The 22,794-nt window shown below is 49.6% G+C and overlaps 2 protein-coding genes across 17 annotated transcripts in view; one reads left to right on the forward strand and one right to left on the reverse strand.

Annotated features, from left to right (window-relative positions):
* Positions 1 to 9,059, forward strand: part of RHBDD1 (rhomboid domain containing 1) — a 126,385-nt gene extending 117,326 nt beyond the window's left edge. For all 3 annotated transcript variants that reach the window (XM_045775292.2, XM_087864045.1, XM_087864046.1), the window contains exon 7: positions 766 to 9,059. In XM_045775292.2, the coding sequence (XP_045631248.1) occupies positions 766 to 860 (95 nt within the window). In that variant the 3' untranslated portion in view covers positions 861 to 9,059. The remainder of the gene's footprint in view (positions 1 to 765) is intronic.
* Positions 4,327 to 22,794, reverse strand: part of COL4A4 (collagen type IV alpha 4 chain) — a 126,615-nt gene continuing 108,147 nt past the window's right edge. For 7 of the 14 annotated variants that reach the window (XM_045775274.2, XM_087863960.1, XM_045775268.2 and 4 more), the window contains 5 exons: positions 22,669 to 22,794; positions 17,326 to 17,442; positions 15,435 to 15,623; positions 13,389 to 13,675; positions 4,327 to 12,979 (listed from right to left, as the gene is read on the reverse strand). In XM_045775274.2, the coding sequence (XP_045631230.2) occupies positions 12,716 to 12,979; positions 13,389 to 13,675; positions 15,435 to 15,623; positions 17,326 to 17,442; positions 22,669 to 22,794 (983 nt within the window). In that variant the 3' untranslated portion in view covers positions 4,327 to 12,715. The other 7 variants (XM_087863968.1, XM_087863965.1, XM_087863967.1 and 4 more) reach the window with 7 other exon arrangements.

The raw sequence follows: 22,794 nt of genomic DNA on the forward strand, positions 1-22,794 counted from the left end.
TCTTCCTTTGTGAGAAGGCTGACTTAGTTTCCTGAGCTTTTGCTAACATATTTTTATCATAATGTTTCTTAACAATTGTCCTATCAATACCCATTACCTGGGACCGTCTTTGAAAAGGCACCGCTCTTGGAAAATGAGCAGAAACTCTTTTCAGGAACGATGTCCATGGTCCTTCATCTGATTTTCAGATGTTATGCCTGCTTTTTTGTCCGTCTGCCCCGATATCGGTCATCATGGTAACGAGGCCCCTGCTTTGCGGCCCCCGGTCCTCGGTGGTGTGTGTGTCAGGCAGCTGGAGTGGGCATTGGGGCTGCAGGAGTTCCGCGGGCAGAGGGAGGAAAAAGGAGAACATGAAGCTGATGAAGAAAAACCAAACCGCATACATGGTGGGGAAGTTAGAAACAGCAACGAGTTACTTCTGGGCATAAAAAAATAAATAGGCCCTGGGGACCTTGTAGACATTAGATGATGTAAATTATAAAGCATGATGGAAAAAAAAATGGGGAGTTTTGTCAAGAATCTTCGAAATGAGTGGATTAGATTCATAGACTGGACCACACTAAAAATATTTACTTGATGTTGAAATGGAGTATTGACAACTGAGATTGAAATATGTTTGGTATATTTCGGCTTCGTGCTAAAATAAAGATGACACCCAAGCCATCAGTCTTCCTTCCCCCCTGAAATCCTCGGGAACAATGCCCTGTAAATGTCAGAACGATGGATGGGCAGCGTTTGATTTTTCCCTGTGGTTTCCGCCGACAGGAGCCAGCGGGCCGAGCCCCCCGCCCTACGGGTTCCGTCTCTCCCCAGAAGAAGAAATGAGAAGGCAGCGGCTTCGCAGATTTGACCACCAGTGACGGGTCCAGCTGCGGGATCATTGCCCACGGGGTTCCTCCCCCGAGCCCCGACTTACACGGAAGCGGGGCGCTGCGTCCTCTGCCGTCGGCCTCGACTCGCCGTCTCGTGGCCCCGTGGGTCCCCAGGCACGGCCGCACTGACTCGCCCTGAAACCAGCCTTCTGGGCGCAGCGCACAGCTGTCCGGAGCGCCCCGCTGCCGGCCCCGTTCTCCCGCGGGCAGGGGGCGGTTCCGCCTCGCAGGGACCGGCGTCCACACGCCTCCCTCGTGCTGCGCGCTCAGCGCCGCCCCTGCCTCGTGCTGTCCGCGCAGACCGTGACGTGTACCAGCCAGCCTGGACGATCGGGGCCCCGTTGTGCGCTCGACCTGGCAGGAAGTGAGAAGCCAACCCTGGGCCTCCTGACAGGCTGTCCTGGTGACTTTCCGGGAACACGAGGCGGCTACCGTAACTGGTGTTCTGGTCACCCCTGCCCGGACGCCTCGCCGCCTTGGGCCCCTGCGTCCCGGTGGTGGTGGCCGCATCCTCTCTCCGTTTTTACGTGGCTCTGCCTTTATGGACTGTTTGGCTGAAAAAGTGTGGGTAAGAACTCGGGTGGGGAAACCACCCACACGCGCTGTTAGATGTCAGGTGCACTGAGGTTTTGGGCTCCCAGCACCCTCCTCCCCCAACCCCCCCATGACAGGACAGTTCCCGGAACTGTGACCTGTGTCCTGGAGCAGCCAGCAAAGCAGCGGCAGGTGCTAGAGGCGGAGGAAAGCAGTCGCTTGCTGGGCTGGTCCCTGAGAAATCCCTCCGAGGAGGTACTGGTTTCTCCTAAAAAGTGCCTTTTAAAGGACCACAGTAACAGCCACTTGTCCTGGCCGGGCGTCCAAGATCCCCCAGGACCCCCGCAGCGGTAGCGCCCATAGGCTGTCCACGTCCCTCCTGGTGCTTGTACTCCATGAATAAAAGGACAAAGTCAGGTATCACTGCTATCTTATCGTCATGGAGATGTTTATTTTTAAAGAGCGTTAGAAGCAGAAAAGGATCCTCTTATTTTCATTTATATTCCTAGCATTTATATATAGTTTTCTGATAATGAAAGTAATATATATGCCTTCTGTATGCACAAAGCAAACACCTGAAGGGAATATACACCTACGTTAGCAGAGGTGTTCTTTGCGGGTAGAGCACATAGGATTTTTGCTTTCTGGTTTTTTACAATTTTATATTGCAGTCTTTTTTAAATGTGTGTATTTGTATGTATGTGTATTGCTTTTGCAATCAGGAAAACGGATTCATGTAATAATACAGCAAGAACTATATAATCAGGAAAATACACTTAATAAGTACTATGTCTCCACTGAGAAATTCACAATATAAAAAATACAAATAAATACATGTACACTATTAAAATCAACTATATGCTCACCACTTATAGGTACCCAAGGTTAACATTTTGGGGGCATGACTCTCAGTTTTTCTTTGTACACGTTTGACACACTTGGAGCGTACCACCCATGCGGTTTGGTATCCACTTCCTCATCTGAATTGATCCGGGAGAGGCTCTGACGCCAAATGCGCTAAGAAAACCCTCAGGTCCTGAGGGCATTCTGACCCGCACGAGGATACCTGGGCTCCGCAGGGTCATTTATAATCCGTGTGAAGCTACGTACTGCTTGTTTATGATATGAGTCGCGTCTGTGAGTCTGGCAGCCTTACACACGTTAAAATGTTCAAGTTACAGTCATTTCTCTCGCTCCCAAACTCTACGGATTTGCCTCCCGTTTCCCCGATTCTTACACCATCTTCTCCTGGCACATCGTAAAGGTAATTCTGTGATAGCACTGACGTCTTGCCCTGTTACTGTTTATGCACGACTACACGCAAGTGAGCCTTCTGCACGGGGAGTGTGGACTGTGAATGGCTCGGGGACAAGGACTGTGTCTTATCTTTCTGCACTGTCCCTCTCTCCCCTGCCACCACCCAAAGGCTGGCCCTGGCTCCTGGGGGCACTCCCTGAATGTTTTCTCACCAAACTGTTCTTTCTGTGACATTCAAGTCCAACCCTTGTATCTGGAAGTAGTTTTCTTAACAGCTGTGGAGTCCGGTAATAGTAGCTCCTTGCTCTGTCCTATACAAATAGATACAAAGACACCAGAATTGGATTTTGTGTGGTATAAATGATAAAACATGCACACCTTTATTTATGGAGTGGAACATCACTCAACTTCAGAGATGTGGGAAAGGTCGTCTTAGTTATAAATACAAACCAAGTATCTTAGCACAGCAACGAAAATGTTCTAGAAATCATTGTAATTACTTTGTTGTTGATAGATTGGCCTGTGACCAATGCTTATTATTTGCAGTGTCCATCTTATTTTTTTTTTCCTGCAATAAGGAATCCCCAGAGGTATGTCGACAATCTGGAATTGGGTTGACAAAGACAAAAGCAAGTGTGTTAGACGAATTACCTCTAGTAGAGAATCAGCATTTAGGGCTGTTTTAAAATTTGGTTGGTAGCTTGGTTAATAGCAGTTTCCTGACTGTTAAGCATCCAGTCGCCATACTTTGGTTGTGGTCAGCCCACTTAGGAGACCTCTCAATCCAGAATCTTTCTGAAGACGAGGGAATGGTTACGGTGGCTTCCTTATAAGGACCTCGAGTGCACTGCCTATGATTCCAAAGTCCTCCCTTGCTATTCGAGCCCCCTCCATCTTTTGAAGCCGGGTGCTGCCGAGGCACAGGCCCACAGTGAGTGGCCGGGTCTGGTGGGAGCAGGGCCAGCCTACATATCTGACACCCGTTCTGCCACTGGGGGAGCGGATATAGAAGCCATGAGGCCCGCCATCCAGAACAGCCTGTAAGACAGGGTGTGGCAGCGCTGGCCTCCTCGTTCCCAGGCTTCATATCTCTTGAGAGGTTCAGGATTCAGTAAAGAATTGTATTCAGTTGGTCGTTTTTATCAAGGCTTGTATGTACAGCTCTTCCTTTCCTTCCTGTGGGGTATTGCAGTCCTTTCCTGGGTTATGGTTTTGGTTTTGGTTTTGCCCCACTCTTGCAGTTTAGAAGCACAGACTCTCCACTTACGGGACCTTAACGTCTCCCAATTCGTTGCTCTACTCGACACTTAAAATCTCTCTTCACTCAGCTCTGCCAGCTCTCCCAGCTCATCCTCCAAAGTTAACTCTCGTGCTGAGCACTCGTCACCTCCGGACCCTTTACTACGTCTGCTGCCAATGCATGAAGGTCAGACTCAACAGCCTCCACCATGGGGTTCTGGCCAAGCTTTCAACCTCATTCCCCGTTATCCGTAACAGAGTCTGCGCTGCTCACGGGTCTCCCCGTCTAAGGCATGAGCTTTCCTGACCCTGTGACTTGACTGTGACGTGCTTTTATGTGGGACAGTCTTTTCCTCTCTCTCAGCCCATCCAGACCCTCCCCGTCCTGCCTCCAGATACCACAGCCCAGAATGATCTACTGCTCTTGTTGGCTGTTGGTCGTAGTTTCCACAGCCTCTTGGAATTGCTCGGTATCCTGCAATGAGAGAATGTCTTTTCTCTCTAGATTGTAAGCTTCATGAGGCAGGGACCATGACTGTTTCTGTGTATTTCCTCACAGTACCTTGAACAGTGCTCTGTCTGGAATGTCAGAACCAATAAATGCCTATGGATTGAAACAGAAACTCATTTATACCATCACCAGCGGCACATAGAAAAAGGTATGCGTGTTGCTAATTGATCCTGTTATGGTTATTTGGTTTTTTCTTGAATCACATCAAGGAAGGAGTAACTTGAAGGAAAGGATTTGCCCATAGAAAGAATTTCAGGATTTTCCCAAGCTTCATAAGGTGGCACGCTTACTGATCAGACGGTGGGGAGGGATCACCACCCTTGGGAGTCCGTCTGAAGACAGACCCCACGTCACTGCACAAAATTCAAGATCCCAGTATGTCCAAAAAATATCACTGAGGACTCCATGTGTATAACACCAAATCTGGTCATTATACTTTGCAGGAAAGCTTTTGATATGTCCACACTAACCTTTTTTTTCCCCTTCTGTTATATTTAGGGGTAGGGAAGAGTGATCTTGACATCTTGTTCAGATCACAGAAATGAACTGGCAGATTTGAACGTGTGATTTATGCTTTATCAAAGAAAACTAGAGCATAGCCAGTAGAAATCATTAAATTTGGTAGTAGTACATACTGGTGCTTGGGAAGAGACTGGGATGATCAAAATCAGTAGTGTCGTGTGGCTTTAAGAGGCTCGTAGAATCTGGGGCACACACAAGCAGAACCCGAGAAGCAGCACCCCCGCATGGCTCCCTGTAAACACAACTGATGGCGTCCCTTTCCTAAGCATTGAAACAAGCTGCTCACCCACTGGCTGGGCTTCCTGCCAGGAAGTGGTGAAGTTGTTTCTCTTGCTTTATTCCCTCCTAAATGCCCAGTTAGCATCTCGAGGGAAGTGTTAAAAGCAAGAACAAATCAAAGAAAAGTATGTGACTTCATAGATTCGTAGTATTTATTTGAGGTCCTTAAAAGTTGCTGTCTGACTTTGAGATGTGGTCTCTTTATAAGATCCCTCCATCAATAATTGAAAATACCCTGCACGTCCTTTGTAGTAGCAGATAATTCTTCAAACAAGCGAACAGGTCTTGAGGATCTCATTAAAGAATAGCACCAGGGCCAACTTTCCAGCTACTTGGGAATATGGGCCCTGGGCCAGCATGTTCAGCAGCACCTAGAACTTGCTGAAAATTCTGACTCCTGCCCCGGACCAAATGAATTGTAATCGCATTTTAACAGGTCCCAAGTGTGCAAGAATGGTTAAAGAAGATGGGGTATATATTTACAATGGGATATTACTCAACCATGAGAAAGAAGGACATCCTGCCATTTGTAACAACATGGATGGACCTTGAGGACATTATGCTAAGTGAAATAAGACAAGACAAATACTATATGATCTCTTTTATGTGTGGAATCTTAAAAAAAAAAAAATCCAACCCAGAAACAATAGAATGGTGGTTACCAGGGGCTGGGGAGAACGGGGAGATGGTGGCACACGCTTCCAGCTGTAAGACGAATGACTTCTGGGTATCTAAAAGCACGGTGACTAGAGTTAATAGCACTGTATTATATACTAGAAATTTGCTAAGAAAGTGGGTCTTAATGGTTCTCATCGCCAGGGGAAAATAATGAGAATATGGAGGTAGAAGAGGGAAGAAAAAAGAAAACACTGGTCTCAAGTAGTTTATAGGCACCAAAATCCTTCTCAGATTTCAGTGCACAAATGCAGTTGAAGGTCATCAGGGGGCACCTGCGTGGCTCAGTGGGTTCAGCGTCAGACTCTTGGTTTCTGCTCAGGTCGTGATCTTAGGGTCGTGAGATCCAGCCCATGTCGGGCTCCGTGCTCAGTGTGGAGTCTGCTTGTCCCTCTCCTTCTGCTCCTCCCCCGCTCTCTCTCTCCCAAATAAATAAATAAAACCTTAAAAAGGAAAAAACTAGGAGATGACCATCCATTATCTGCTAGGATTGTGACCACCATTCCGTCAGAGAACCAGGCACCCTGTTTTCAGCTGGGCTCCCGAGGCTCAGGGGTGGAGTGAGGGACCGGGGATCAGCAGCGTCGCCTGCTGTTCCGGCCGCACGGAGCAGGGGAGGGCTTGGTCTCAGCGCAAGGAAGTTTGAGGGAAAGAACTTACTTGCGGCCACACACCACGTCCCTCTTGCACACAAGGTACCAATCCCAAGGACGTGTGAGCGGCAGTTGGGCGGGTCAGAACCGGACCGGCTTGAGACACCAGATGTGGAAGGTGCTGGTTACTCCTCACCGTGAGAGCAGAATGGGGGGGATCCAGCCCGCACGTGGGGTCACAGGTTGGTGACCCTGTGTGTTGCGTGTATTGTGAGGCAGGTGGGCTACTTGGCGACCAAAGCTTTTTACTTCTAATTTTAAAATTTTCTTACTTTTTCCAGACAAACAAACGAGAATGATTGCTGGTTGCAAATTGCATTGTGAGCTGATAAAATTATAAACCCCAGGTAGTTTGTCATTGAGGATGCAAGCCCAGAATAATGCATGACAGAAAGTGCCTTGCTGGCAAACAGGAGAATAAAAACAGCTAAATTGGCTGGTGCCACAGTGACCGAGCCTCCAGGGAAGGACCTCCAGAGTCTTCTTTCTCCAACTCAGAGAGGTTCTCCTGAATGGCTGGTCTGGAATGGACATTAAGGGGTTCCAAAGGCCTGTCTGGTTTTCAGTGGACCCTGAGATACCGGAGGCCTTTTGGGCTCCGCCCAGATCACTCTGCCCTCATAGGTTCCCCACCTCCCTCCCTCCAAGGACAGTTGAAGACCATCTCCACACCGAGCTGGGCAGGCTGCCTGAGGATCTGTGACCTGGGACTTTGCGGTGATGGCAGCAGTTCACCATGACATCTCTATGAGACCCTTTATTTACTAACCAACCTACAAATGGGAAGCTTCTGGGAGGTGATGGTTTAATGGGTAAGAACATAATCTTTAGTGACAGACCAGGGTTCAAGTTCCACTGGGTGCTGACCGTGACCTTGAGCAAGTTACTTCTCCCTTAAACTTCAGTCTTCTTGTCTGTAAACGAGGATAGTTGAGAGGTTGAGGGGGAGTACATGCAAAAGGATTTTAATATAGTTCCTGTCGTTTAGTAGGTGCTCAAGAAATGCTAAATGTTGTTATTTCTCTACCAGGTGAGAGGCTGGACCAAATACTCCTACTTAAAAAGAGGAACTCCATGAAAAGGTACCGACTATCAATACCTAACCCCTAACTTCCAGTTCCTATGGTTATCAGTGATAGTACCTTACATTTTTTCTCTTTGTAGTTGTATCTCTAACTTTTAATCCTCAGGACAACCCTGTGAAGCAGGTGGTCTCATTATTCTTCAACTGATGGGACAACTGAGGTCCGCAGGGTCTGAGCCCCCGGCCGACTCCCCATGCAGTTCAACAGGGGTTGATGCAGACTCTTTGACCCTAAAACCTCGTTCCTCGTCCATCACCTACCCCATCATTGTGGGCTGGCCAGCGCTTCCCAGAGCCTCGGAATCCCATCCTTTCCCTCAAAGGGGGCACTTTCTACACTCTGCCCTTGCTCCTTCCCCCTACAATCTGCACCTTCACCATGTCACCCATTCTCCCCACTAAGGCAGCTCCAAAGTCGGCCACAGTAGGAACAAGGTACATAAGAAAGTAAACTTACTTTGGCTTGAAAGAAAATAAATGCACCAGATCAAACACACTTGTTTTTGGAGGTCAGCACAGAACTTTATATATAATGAACAATATTATAACTTGTAATACAACAAAGATTTGGGTGTCAATAGTAGACCAGGTATCATCTTGCAAATGTTACATGTTGAAAGTCTTTATACTTTACAACCACAGGTTAGAGAAAGGGATGCAATTTATTGGACACATCTCACATTTCTTCCTATGAATCATTAAATATTTAAGCACCATAAAATTCAAGCATTTCACATGGATGTGGCAGCCAGCCTTGGTGGTTTAAAATGCATTATGCAGAGTCTCTGGCAGATAATAACAGTGACAATTGCGGAGTACTGATTTTTAATGTCAATTGTTTTGTTCCCTGCAGAACTTCCTGATAATGTCCCTGTAGGAAATTGTGATTTTGTGTGTGTGTGGAGGAGGGGGGTGAGTGACAGTAACTTTGAGAATTGAAATAAAATAACATTCCCAAAGATACAAAGAATTGGCCAGGTATAAATAATTCTAATCAGTAATTTATATGCCCTGTAAGAATCATAATATAATTCAACTATGGAAAAAACCCAAGAAATGTTTTTTTATATTAAATTATTTTAAATAGAAGATGTGACCAGAATAAATATGCAATGACTGCTACGTGCTAGACGTATAATCTAACTTAATTTTCAATGTAAGAGTAGATGTTATGTCCCATTTTATAAATGAGGAAAATGGGGTTCAGAGAGTAGGTATAACTCACCCCGGGTGATACAGCAGGAAAGGGACAGAGCCAGCGTCAAACCAATTCCAAAGTCCACATTTTCCCACTCTTCTTGCAAGTCATACCAAATAAAAATAAAAATTATCAAATTCGTTCGGTGAGCTGATAGAAACAAATCTAATGTCATTTCCTGGAGCGCACAGAATGGTTTTGCTTCATTAAAATCTACAAGAGGCTCAAAAAAAAATCTGATACAATCCAGTTTTAGTGGACCATTCTACTGACTGTCTTAAGCACCAAAGACATGTATACAAACTTCGTTGACGTGGTCTTATACTAGGAAGCTCTTACATGATGAGGGAGTTCAGGTTACAGCGTGAGTTAAGTCTTGTCACATTTCAATGAAGAGCCTTCTCTCAGCCAAATCGCATGGATCTTATCATTTCTGAAATTTCAGTGCTGGAAAAGTAAGCTGTATTTCAGGAGGGGGCAGTGGCTACAGCTTATCGATTGGCTTTCTGTCAGTCACTGTTAAGAGGAGATGGCAGGTATGCAGATCTGTTGGTGCGTTCACATATTTTGAAATAAGAAATGATTTATACTTGTTACCCTTTTGTCCACGAAACCCTACACGCACAGATCTAACGCCTAATGCTACCTATTGTACTGTCACTGAGCACAGAATTATCCACAATGCACTCAGCCCTGGGTAGGCACTGAGTGTACAAAGTTGAGTGAAGCCTGGCCCTGCCCGTGAGGGCCTGCACTGGACCAAGAGCATGGGGGAAGTGTGAGGAGACCTTACGGGATGGAGGAGGGAGCGTGAGAGCGTGGCCAGGCCCATTTGTTGTCCCGGGAGCAGTGGAAGGGAGTCGGAGTCTCCCTGGGGAAATTCACACCGCACCCCTCCCCTCCAGCTCCTTCCGGTAAAGAAGCAGTTGTGTCCCAGGTAAACTTCCTTGAGCAGGGACGTCACTGGGAGAAAGAGCAGGAGCCCCGTCACAGAGCTGGGAACACGGGATGAGTGTACAGGTGAGCTGCGGGCAGCCTGTCACTCCACCGGAAGTCACTTGGACTTCACAGGCACAGGAGTCACTGAACAATTTTTAAGCCAAAGAAAAACAAAATCAAGTTTACATCTCGGAGAAATGACTGGGATTTGACAAGTGGAGGCATCAGCTGGGAGCTGTGGACCATCCAGAGTATGGGGGACAGACAGAGACTGCATTAAGACGCCGTGAGGCCAGAGAGGAAGGTAGCAGCTCACAGGAAGTGGTCTCTGAGTTCAGGTCTGGGAAAGACGAGAGGACAAGAAACGAGCCACCCACCACGGGCAGCACAGAGGCCTGGGTACCTGGACACCTGCATGGATGGGGGTCCACTCCCTGAGAGTAAGAACCCAGAAGGAAACATCCCGTCCTCCCCCATGTGACCCAGGGCAATTCCCATTGGACAATCTAGATGCTTTCTAACCAATGAGGTGAGGGAGGGGATTCCTGGGAAGGAACTTTCGATAAGGATCATCACCAGTCATGGGTTAGAACCACCATTTTGTTTTGTTCCTCCTTCACAGAGAAGGGACATTTCAAAGTACACTGGTATTTAACCAGGTGAAGAAAGCCGAGTCTTCGAATCCAAGGAGTTCCTTGTTCCACTGGTTTGCCCTTTAGACCAGTTAAAATAATTTTTCAAAATCGGAAGGCAACAATTGTGCGGCATTTGGAGTGGGGTTCTTGCAATATCAGTATTTTGAACAATCAGTCTCCAACATAATCCCAGGCTCACCGTGGAGTAAACTGCCCACTTAATTCAGCCTGTGTTTTAAGATGTATTTGGCAAGTTGACTAAGATAATATTCTAACGTGCTTAAAATACTTCAGCAGGCGAGGTATGTCTCTGACGTTCTAGTTCTCGCCCTTATCTCTTCCCAGAAAATGTTCTCAGACCAAATTCGTGAATGAACAAGATGAAATTTTAGAAGGCTTGATGTTTGGTGACACATAATAAAACTCGGGAAACAAAAAAGTGTAATTACAAACGAGGTTCAAATTGGCTTAAATTTCAGGTGCTCAAAAATATTTAACATGCCATTGCATGATTAAAAACAATAAATGGGTCAAATAAACTAGGAAATATTCTTCTTTCATCTTAAAATGTACACTTTTTTTCTTTTTACTGGAAAGTATTAAAATAAATTGCCATCCTGGGAGTAGCCCATGGCAAGAGTCATTTGAAATATGTTCTACATATAAGAGCTCGTTGCTAATCAATGTTTGGCAAAGAAAACATCTCATGAACAAAATTTTAATTGAGTTTTTCTTTTCTCAATTATTTTTAAGGGCATTGAAACTAAACACGAAAATGAATGTCACTTGCTCATGAGGAATTTCTTTGGTTTTTTTGTAAAATGACATGTTTTTAAATGAGGAAGGCAGGTTTCCTATACTATTTCCAACAACCTTTCTGATTTTTAGGATTAGACCACTGAATCCCTACCAGAATAGGAAATATATCCTTTGCTATTCAGAAAACTACTCATTCTACATCGACGTATCTTCTCAACTTTTATAGAAAATATTAATACCAAATGTCAAACTGCTGCCTTGGTAGAATAGTGATGAAAAATAGAAGAATGTTTTTAAAATTGGAAAAACAGCGTGCTTCTGTAAAAACCAGTAACAGGCACATAAAATTCAAATTGTAGGTTGTTTTTGTTTTTTTCTAAAATAGCACCATATCTTCCTGGCAGGAAGATGAACTTAAATGAATCTTCTTACCTAAGTTTAATTAAGCCGGCCCTTAATTTTCTCCGGAGCGCATAATGATAGCTCTGTCACTTCCCGCTACGAAATGCCATTATGTCTTGGAGGAAAGTCGTCCGTGGCGGGCTGCGCGGGGGCTCTGCAGGCGCTCCCGGGGAGGGCAGCAGGCGGCTTTGTGCGAGCTGCCGCATCTGAGCGAGCCCCATGTGGCTGCAGTCCCATTAGCGCGCGCGCTCCGCAGCCTAGCTGGACCCCGACTGGGCAAATGCCGTCTGTTTGGAAGTTCACTGCAAGGGGGAGTCCGTTTTTGTGAATCACTGCCTTAATATTCATTAATAGCTCTTAGGCTCTTAATCCCTTATTGAATATATTTTTTTCCATAAATGCTACTTTTCAAAAGGGTTGCCAGAGTAGGCATTTCCATTCTTTGAAAAATGCAGAAGAGAACGTGTTTCATGTTCGTCTGTGATGTCTTTATGCTAATGAAGCATCTCGGGAATACAGCGGCTGTGGTCCTTCCTGGCACAATGAATCATTCTGCTTTGAAATGAACTGTTAACGCTGGCTGTGTGGATGTTTTTTGTTTTTTTTTTTTACATCTCCTTGGGTCACGGTTTTACAATTATTTAAAGTGCATGGGAAAACAGATTACAGAGATCATTCTGAGATGTTGGAAATCTCTACTTTCTACTTTCATTTGTTGGGCTATTTATTTTTTCCTATAAAATCCATCCAGAAGCCCACTGTATTATAGAGTAATTGACTTCAATTGTTTGAGGCGCTATTAACCCATGAGTGAAGTTTTCAGTAATGCAGTTTGTAATCCGGCCTTTATCATCTCTCTGCCTTCCTGTGAATTAGCGGCATTCTGAATAAAGCCAGCTCTTCCATCATCCGCAAAAACATAAGAATAGCTGGGCTTCATCTAGGTTGGTAGGTCCAAATCTAAAAAGGGAGCTTTTGCTTAATCTGCCCCGAACAGAGGAAGGAATGAGAGGGCGGTGGGAGTAACCACATCTAAACGGAAGGGACAGCTGAAAGTGGGGTCTGAAATGAGCACCATCAATCTCTTCGCATAGCCTGGGCCCCTGGGCCCGCGGGGAAGCCTCTCCTGGCGGCGTGTTGGCCAGTTGTGGGTTCTCTAGCTGAACTTCATGCACACCCGGCACCTGCTGGTCCTCTGGCGCTGGGCCTGGCTCTCTTTCAAGGTGTCCGGGGAGGGCGCCGAGGAAAACTGCAAGTCAGGGCTCACTGTCGTCAGCCAGAAGCTATACTCGTTCGCAAAAAAGTGGCAAGTTCCCTGCCGGCCTTGGCATTCGAGGAATGGTGCGGCTCGGAAGTCTTCCAGACAGCTGCCAGGGGACATGAGGGCCTGCCCTCCTCCTTGGTCCCCAGCCCCTGTGTGCTGCCAGGACAACAGACAGTTAGGGCTCAGACGCGTGCGGAGGACCCCAGACCCAGTCCGGGCCACGTGGAGGGCAGGGCCTAACTTCACATTTTTCCTCCGAAAGGATCCCAGAAAGAGCGAACTGGGATCCGCTGAGGAAAGGAGTCAGGGTCGTGGGCCACGCACACAAAATGAAACCACTTTTTCTGAGGGCGGAAGCAAAGGCAACGTCCACACCCTGGCAAAATCATTAAAACAACAACAACAAACTGGATCGGCAGTAAGAAAGAGAATGGCCCTGCATCTCGACAGGCTAGGGTCTGGGGTGGTCTCACGACCCCATGTCCCACTGCTGTCTGTCCTGTGTGGCAGGGCTCCGGGAACTCGGGTGGAAGGGGCAGGCGCGGGGGCTGCGGCGGGGGCTCACCATCAGGAACGAGTACCCGATCCAGAGGCTCCTCCAGGCGCGTGGGCACGGGGGGATGGACTGGTCCTGGCTGTGCAGCGCCACGGCGGGGGCCGGGGCCTCGCACACGGCACAGCGGCTGATGTACGGGCGGATGGCCTCCTCGGCGAGCGGCGTCACGGGCAGCGGCGCGGCGCTGGCCAGCCAGTAGGACCGGTCGTTCCTGCGGCCGTAGTGGCACACTTGGTGGATGTTGCAGTAGGCGAAGGGCAGCGTGCTAAACATGGGAAGGCAAGACCCTGCCAGACCTTGGGAGGGAAGACGAGGCAATGTGGCGGGCGCGCCGCAGGCCCGCTGTGCGCGGGGACCGTTCCCGCAGGTGCCATTCGCGGCCGCCCAGACGGACGCCGCCGCCGAAGCCGCATGTGCGGCGGCAGGGCCGGCTGTGCGCCTGAGCGCGTCTGCCACCTGCCTGGTCCCGGGCCAGCCCTCCTCCGCTCCTCCGCTGCTCGTTCCCTCACCAGCCGAGCAGTGCGACGGCTGCTGGCGGGGTGCGGTTACTCCAGCTCTGTGCCCACAAAGCTCCTGCCCTGGCTCGGTTGGGGAGACGGCGGAGCGTTTGGGCCGCGAACATACAGCACGGCCAGCTCTAGGAATGAGAAGGAGCGAGCACCGGGACTTCGGGGAGGCCAACCGCCAAGAATCATTGTACGCTAGGAACTTTAACAGGGACAGGATTTGGCCAGGTGTGAAGACTATTCAGAGGAGGAGATACAGCAGGAGAGAGGGCCAGAGGTGAGGGAGCCTGGAGCTCAAACTCAAAGGAATTCCGTGGGGGGAAGGGGGGCAGAGGACGTCCGTGTCTCTGTCTGTCTCAGGGTGCCCAGAAAGGAGTCAGACCAGAGGCTGCGGGTTTTGTCTGTCTCGTAAGGAGCTTCAATCTTATCCCGGAGCTCTGAAGAGCTTTGCGAGTACGCTCTGGCTGGACCGGGGTGGGAGGAGACGGGTGGAACAGAGGCCAGGCGGGGAGGAGACTGGAGGCCGAAGGGTGAGGAGGAGAGAAGTAAATAGAGCCAAGATGTTAAACATCACTTCTTCCTCTGCACCCCCCCCCCAACCAGGCCCTCTAATGGGAAGGGCCCCGGACTGAGCCCAGAGGAGAGTGACCTTCAGTAGCTGCCGCCCCTAGGCCTGCACTCCTTGACGACCCTTGCTAACAGCAGGGGTCATAGCCCAGTGAGGGCAGGGACAAGGTTCCCCCTCCATCAGCGCCCCCTGCTGTCTTGTCCCTCCTGCACCCACCACCCAACCACCATGATCTGGGAAAGACAGCGTTTGCCAGCACCTGGGTTTTATTAAACTCCTGACTCGAAATCATTCCCTGCAGCTTACAAATCTACAAGTGGGGCACCCGAGTGGCTCAGTCAGTTAAGCAACTGACTCTTGGTTTCAGCTCAGGTCATGATCTCAGGGACCTGGGATGGAGCCCATGTCAGCCTCCCGGCTCAGCGGGGAGCCGGCTTGAGTGTCTGGCCCTCTGCCCCTCACCTGCTCCCGTGCGCACCTGTGCAGTCTCTCAAATAAACAAATAAATTGAAAGAAAGTAAGAAAGAGAGAAAGAAGGAAAGAAAGAAAATAGCAGCACCCAGGGATGACTCCCAAAATCAAGGTCTGTAATTTAAACAAGCAGCTGGAACGAGGCGGGGAGCGGGTGCCGCTGATGCCAATCAGCCAATCCCCGGCTGCTGGGAGGCACCGCTGGACACGTAAACACAGGAACGGGCCGTGTCCTGATTAAATGTACATTTGGAAGTAAAAACTACACTTCATGTAAGAGTTAAATTTAACCTGCTGAGGAAGGATCATTTTTAAAAATAAGCAGCCGGAGGACAACTACTGTAGCCAGAATGAGCGCCCCACAGGATCTCGTTTCACAGAACTCTCTGGGAGTCAGCCTCCTCTTCCACGGGAGAGGAGGGATCACCGAGACGTGGGTGAATCTGTAAACTTCACCCAAAGGCCGTACCCTAAGCGACGGACGTGGGTGACCACGCGCCGCACACATACCGAGGTCCTGGTTGTGTGCCTTCTCCTGTCCTTCCAGGTATAAGAGACTGTAGCCCGTCCAGAGCCTGGGCATGCCCGCGGGGCAGGCGGGCTCTCCGTCCGTCTGACTGTGGAGAACCAGGAGGAAGCCACTGAGGTGGCCAGGCCCAAACCCTTCGGGCCCGGGGTCCCCAGTGGGCCCAGGAGGGCCTGGAGGAATGAAGAAAAACATGGAGGCAGTTTAGGGGGGTTGTTTTAACAAGCACTTCCGAGCACCTCCGTTCTGAGCACTCAGGAGCAGAGGGGAGCACGACACGGCCATCCCTGACTGCAGAACAGACCAACCACTCAGCAATTACTCCAAGCATCTTCTAAGTGGTCAGATTAAGTTAGCATAAAAACAGGTGCGGGATGGGGGATGGGTTAAATGGCTGATGGGGACTAAGGAGGGCACTTGTTGGGATGAGCCCTGGGGGTCACAGGTAAGTGATGGATCACCAAATTCTACTCCTGAAACTAATATTACACTGTATGTTAGCCAACTGGAATTTAAGTAAGAACTTGAAACTACAAAAAAACCCCACAAAGAAACAGCGAGCAGACAAAACTCCTTGCCCTCCTAGAGCTTACATTCTACTTGAACAAGAGAAATGACAAACCATAAAATGTGTTAGGAAGTGATAAATGCTGAGAAGAAAAAGATGGGGTGGTGTCACCCCTGCCATGTGACCTCCCAGACATGTGGGACTGGGACCCTGGTGATTGTCAAAGCTGGTCTTCCTTCCCCCTCCCAGACCTTGGACCTTCCTTTAGGAGACAGGGAGGGGGAAGGAAGGCCCAGTTCTGGCATTCTTGCTGGCAGGTGGGAAATGAATAGCTCTATGCAATGAGTGGGGTCTGTCTCCTCTGGCATCTCTACGGGGCTGACCCATTGAAGGAGGCCAACGGCTACTTCTAACTGCCGAGAGCAAAGGTGAAACCAAAAGTTGTTTATTTTTTTAACTTGTTTCTGGAAGACTGGCAGGCTCTCCCCATCTACACTGTAAACCAGAGGTTACAACGTGGTAGCTTGAGCCCTGGATCTGGGCTGCTCCCGTGTTTGCCCTGTCGGACTGCACGGGCGGCGCTCTTGGACTTGGAAAGCAGAGCGTAGGCAGCACGGAGGCCTCCCCTCTACACGCAGCAGCTGACTGAAGCTGAGTTGTAGGCTCCACTTTGTTACAGACTTCACCAGCCCCCTTCACCCCTTCTCATTACCAGCCCGGGAGATCCTCTCCGAAGAGGCTTTGGGAGTCTTCGGGTCCCCAGTGCCCGGCATGTTACCTGGCTCGTTATATTTCAAATTACTATTCGTATGTATTATTCCTATTACTTACGTATAAATGACTATGTCTTCTCTCTCTCCTCACCCAGTGCCTACTCCCCAGTTTTGTTCTTAAGGAGGAGCCTTGTATTGTATGCACCCACAGCTGTGCGATAAGATGAAGTGAACTCAGAAAACCGAGGCCTAGTGCCTCGGCCAGTCTTGGAGGGTGAGAACACCCCTGCCACCTCCATCGTCAGCACGGCCTCTCAGTGGCGATCACACCCAACGCCAGGCTTGCCTTGGAAAAGGCAACAGCTAAAATAACTTGAGTCTTTTATGATAATGCACGGTGGTTTGGAGAAATACTAAATGTGGGGAAAGGGCCTTGACTCATCTTTATGATGGTTGAGGATCGGTCATCATGGGGGGGGATTCATCCTGTTCCGCTCTTGCTGCTTCCGCCTCCCTAATACCTGGTGAGTCCACATCTAAGGCAAATGCTTTTAATAGGATCAGTTTGGAAAGCCGCTTGAGAGGCCAGGGATTTCGTACACAGTTCTCAGATCTACGGTGTCAGAGAAGAGAAGAGAAGCTGAACATTTTTACCTGGTGCTCCAGGGCAGCCGGCTTCTCCCGCGTCCCCTTTGCTTCCAGGAGGCCCAGGAGGCCCTGGGAGGCCATCCTCGCCCCTCCTGCCATCCGGCCCAGACTCTCCTTTGCACCCTGCACGACAGTTTACGATGGCAGTGGTGAGAACAGTATGACACCTGCTAGCACTTCCAGCATGGGTATCAGGGGCCGGCCTGGGGCTCCCCATTTGGACTACACTGCATTCTCTCATGTCGTCTTCCCAGATACACGGAATCGGGATTGTACCACCCCCGCTTGGTGGTGCGGTCATGAGGCTCTGAGAGGTCATTTGCTTAAGTAATAAGCCAGTCATGGGCAGAGCAAGGATTTGGAGCCAGACCAGGGAGACGTTGGAAGAGAGGTCTTCACGTGTCTTCATATTCTTGTATGTTTAAGTTTTTTGTATCAAAGATATATGACTTCTATAATTAAATATTATCCTTAATAATGATTTTTTTAGAAAGCTCAGTGGAGGAATAAGTAAACTTTAATAGGATCCAATTGGGAGTCAAGTTAAATTTGGAGCAAGGTCAAAGCAGCAATTTTTTAAAATAATAATTGAGGGTTTAAAGGTGGAGGGTACCCCCCTTTACATGGCTTAACCAATTCGGTCTTCTCAACAGCCACATGACCAGGCGCTGTCGTATGCCAGCCTACCAGTGGGGAGACTGAGGCTCAGGAAGGTGACAGAGCTGATCTTGCGTGTTGAGGAACCGCTCCCAGGCAGGTTCCATCAGCCGCCAGCCTGCTTCGTGACGAGCTGAGGAGCTCAGGTGCGCCCCCTGGAGGACGTAAAGGGGGGAGGGGTCTGGCAGCAGTCGCACTGATACTGGAGGGGTTCTTTAAGTGTTTGGTTACTTTCGTCTGAGGCATCATTAGCCACAACCTCCTTTCGCGGGTAGCAGACATGGCCGTTGCCTGTAGAGAAGTGTGTTTGCCGTTAGCCTGAATTCCCTGAAGTACTAGCCCTCCCAAGGGTCCTGGTTTCCAACGGTTCTTCTCTCTCCCTCTCTCGCTCACTCTCTCTGCCACAAATTAGCCTAAAACCCACCATGAAGTCAGAGAGGGCTCACGTTTTCACTCTTGGACTTGTTCTTCAAGGGAGGGGGGAGCCATCTGAGGGTTGAGAGCAGGGGACTGCCATGCTCGGGTGATCAGCTGGACATCCCACTCGATTTCCTGTCTCACACAGGACCCCCTCTTATAGCCATTTGAAATGCATACCCCTCCAAACCTCACCGCTTTTGAAATCCTGTTCTAAGACAGTCTGCCTGAGAGTGTCCCATACCAACCTCCTTCTCTATTCCCCACCACCAGCCAGTCCGTCCCCTCCACATCCCATGCTGGTAGAGCTGGTGTGGGTATCCCCAGTATGCCTGGCTTTTGGGGTGCTGTCATTTCACTTTCTGCTTCCTTAGGTTTTAAACAAATTCTCTTGGGTTGTCATGCAGTTCCTGGACTGCGTTCCGTCCATGGTTATCATTCAGCAAGTGAGAAAGGAAACCTCTCCCTCTCCCCATCTGGCTGAGAGATGCCCTCTCCTTTCCAGTAACCGGGCAGAGACCTCTTTTCGGGTGGGGCTGCCGTGTGCTCGCTGGCACATCCCTTGCCACCAGCTTCAAAGAGAACATCACTCTGGAAGGAAGAGAGGGCCCTGATGGTGAGCTCAGAGCATTCTTTTGTCTCTCCCACCCCACAAGATGATTGCAACATGGGGTCACGGTGCTGTTCTGGAAAGGGCTGCCCGAGTGCTGACAAGGAACAAACAGGCTGATCATTGAAAAGGCAGCAGGCGTCTTCCTGAAATACCAACGTGCGGCGAGATCACTGCCAATCAGGGGAAAGAGCTCCCCACCAGATGTTGTGATATAGGCTTTGTTCCCTTTGGAGAAATTGTCAGGCAGTTTCCAGAGATCGGAAGGAAGGCTTTGGCTAACCGAGTTGCGTGCCCACGGCTTTCCCTATGTGGACTTGTTCTCCACTTGGAACTTGTTTTAAGGACTAGAGCTCCCTCTAAAAGCCCCCCAGTGTTTGATGGATTACCTCCTCGGAGAGCGTCACATGTTGACTTGAAGATTAAACACACTCTAACAGGATGTGGGGCTGTCCATTAGGCAGTAACAGTTCAAATCGATACAGAAACCACCTCTGTGTTCATCCCAGGAAGCCCCAGCCTTTGAGGGCCCCCCGGGGAAGGAAAGTTGCAGATCAAAGAGACGTGTGAGCAGAAAACCAGGAGGCCTTCCATGGTGGAGGACGCTCAACAGACACAGGTTATAGTTAGTGTGGCTGTTACCCACTCACACAGGGCCGGAAAGAGCCAGAACCTTCTTTTTTTCTGTATAGCTCTCGGCTGCAACACCTGGTTTCAGAGCCAGCTTAGCAAGGAAAGAGGTTTGGGAGGGAAAACAAGAGGAGGCCAACAGCGTCATCTGAAGTGGAGGTGGTCCTTCCTAGCGGGGCTGAGCCTTCACAACCGACCTCGGGGGCGGCACATATGGCCCCCAACACCAAGCTGAAAGAACCGCCTTCAGGAAAGGACCGATGACAAGCCACATGCCCTGCAGATGACCCAAGTCAGTCAGGGTTCAGCCGCTTCAGACCTTCGAGAGAGACTGGTCGCTTTTCAGCAACTGGGCAGTGTGGCCGATGTATCCGGGTGGTCAGCAGAAACAGGCCGGGTAAGGGGGCCGAAGAACATACTGCAGAAAGCGGGGTCCTTTATAGCAAGAGCTGGAGGCCCGTATCAGAGAAGAGGGAGCCAAAAGGGAACCCTGGCTTGGGAGTGGTCCTTGGGAGGAGGGCAGAAGGGAGCCCCCGGGAAACTGAGCCAGCACAGTCCTGCGGTGAGACCATGGGAAGAATGGGAGGCACCTTGCGGGAAGGGCTGTGCACCCGTTGTTTTTTTTTTAACATAACAGTCACATTTTTGTGGCGCAGCGGTAGCCTCAGGTGTCCCCACTGCCAGCAGGCAGGGTCAGTGACGTCAATTAGCAGAGGGCACAGGAAGCCAGAGAAGACCCTTCTGAGGCCACCTGCAACTGGATAAGCCTATCCGACCCCAAGTCGGGCAGAATGAGAGATGACGGGTGATTGGTCACAGCTGGGACCATGTAGCCTGTCAGCCGTCGTTCAGAAGCTCGCTGTCTATGGAGAATCTTGTATGTGCCCAAGACAACTATTTGCCCACTTGGTTTTTCTTCTCGTTTACTTTCTTTGGTTCTTTTCCAAAGCCACCACAACAGGTGAGCCCAGCCACCCCACAGGTCTCGGCTGGCATTGAGGGCAGCAGTGGGTCTCAACCCTGGTTGTCCGCTAGAGTTATCTGGGGAGCGTTTCCAAACACTGATCCTCAGGCCCTGCCTCCCTCTGCCTTCTGTTGGTCTGGGAGGAGGCATCAATATTGTGTCCAGCCCCCCATGACTTTAAGATGACTTTAGCCTACAGTGAGGACTGAGTCACTAGGGATGGTGTCGCTCTTAGCTGACTCTTTTAAGGACAGCACTCATAGAATATGGTTAGGGTTCCTCAAACTTGAATATACATACAAATATTCTGGGATCTTGTTAAAATGCAGATTCTAATGGTAGGTCTGTGCCAGAGCTGCTACTGGTCCTCGAACCACACTTTGAGTAGCAAGGAAGCTGCTGACTTGGTTACCAGGCTCTTAGGCCAACCTACTCCATCTGTGCTCTGCCACCTCCCTGTTGGACAATTCTGGTTCTTCAAAGCCCCATCTTTCCTTAAAGGCTCTGTTCAAAGGCCAGCTCTTGCCTGGGTCTCAGCAGTCCTGCAGCCCTCCGCACTAAATTCACCTCTCCCTGTCCCATTGTCCTCAGGCCTTTGCCAGCAACTCTTCAAAAACACAAATTATAATCTCCCATTATCTAGAGTTACTTATGTTCTGCCAGCTATTTCTGCCATGAGGTTGTGTGAGGCCCTGGAGGGGGGAGAAAAACTCATCTTATGCATGTTTGTATTGCCCACAACACATAGTACCGTACTTTCTAAGGCGTGCAGCGGATCTGGAAGTCTTTACTGAAAAAATTTGCAGAACCCCATTCCCGGCCATATCTTCTACCTGAAAGTGGATTTTTTTAAAGGGGAGTGTGTGTAGGGCCAGGGGTCCCAGCCCTCAATGGCAAATATATACACAACAAGGGGGTTGGTTTTAAAAGCAGGTTGAGTGACGAGTGATTGTGACCGATGGAGAGCTTGATGCATGCCGTGGGTGACAAAGAGCTAGCTCACTTCCCAGGGTCCCCCGCGCTGTTAACGCAAGTCCCTCCAGCTGACACCCAGTTCACTCGGTGCATAAACACAGATGCAGTGCAGCAAATACGAACAAGACAACCCCACAGCCAACCGAGGGAGGCTCCACGGCTGTTCCAGACACTACCCGACAACCACTCAGAGGCCGGCAGAGGGGATGTCTTTTGGGCCCTTAGCTGTTTGGCTTTGGGGAAACACACCACACACACACACACACACACACACACACACACACACACACACACACAACAGGTGAGGCAAAACTCAAGTTCTATTTCCAATTCCTTTGGCCCTGAGCCAGAAAGAGCCAAGGCCACACCTGCGCAGTGGGAAACCAGGGAAGAGAAGGGCCACGTGCCTTTTCGGGTCATTTGCACGCAGCCTGTCTAGAAACACGGCCACTGCTAATTGGTCTGAATTGTGATCAGTGACCTCAAGCTGACCAACCTGGACTCCCTAATTTCTTTGTCACTGACCCGTGTGGTGGGGATCTGTGAAAATAAAGCATCTGGAAGATAGTTTTTAAAGGGATGGTTTGGTTGAAGTACTTAAATACGGATCCTGCTACCCTGACCATGAGCAGTGCTCTGAGCAATTAAACGAACACTTGGTCATGGCCAGAATTTAGAACGACCCTTCCCCTTTTCTCTCTCCCTGCTCCAAGCAAGGCATTTCCTTCCCCCTTCTCCTGGGCCAATTCTGCTCCACATAGCCCCAATTCAAGTGTTTGTAATTCAAAATCAAGTCAACAGCTATTAGTGACTATTAACAGAGCGGCTACTCTGTTGATTAAAAGGCTTCAAAACCCTGTGCCCCGAAGCTGCCCACGTAGGAGAGGTTCAAGTAGGAGTTCAGCATAAAATAGCAGGCTTGTGCCGATCCAGCGAGGGCGTGATCACACGGGAGAAATGTAGAAAAATGTCTCAGAGGAAAGAAGTGACGTTGCTTCGTACTCAACGAGTCATTTAGGCTCCGTGCTAAAAGCTACATAACAAGCCGCCTAGACTTTCATTCCAGCAGCATGAACAACGGGCGCCAACCTCGTACCTGGTCCTGGGGGCCCTCTCACTCCAGGCACCCCCATGGCTCCTTCTGGTCCTCTTGGGCCTGGTACCCCGGGAAGCCCGGGGATTCGGGGACAGGACTCCACGTCGGCAGGCGGCCCTGGCTCAC

This window comes from Ursus americanus, chromosome 1 (genome assembly GCF_024610735.1).
Source record: "Ursus americanus isolate L20-20 chromosome 1, mUrsAme1.1.p, whole genome shotgun sequence".
In the NCBI taxonomy this organism is placed as follows: Eukaryota; Metazoa; Chordata; class Mammalia; order Carnivora; family Ursidae; genus Ursus; species Ursus americanus.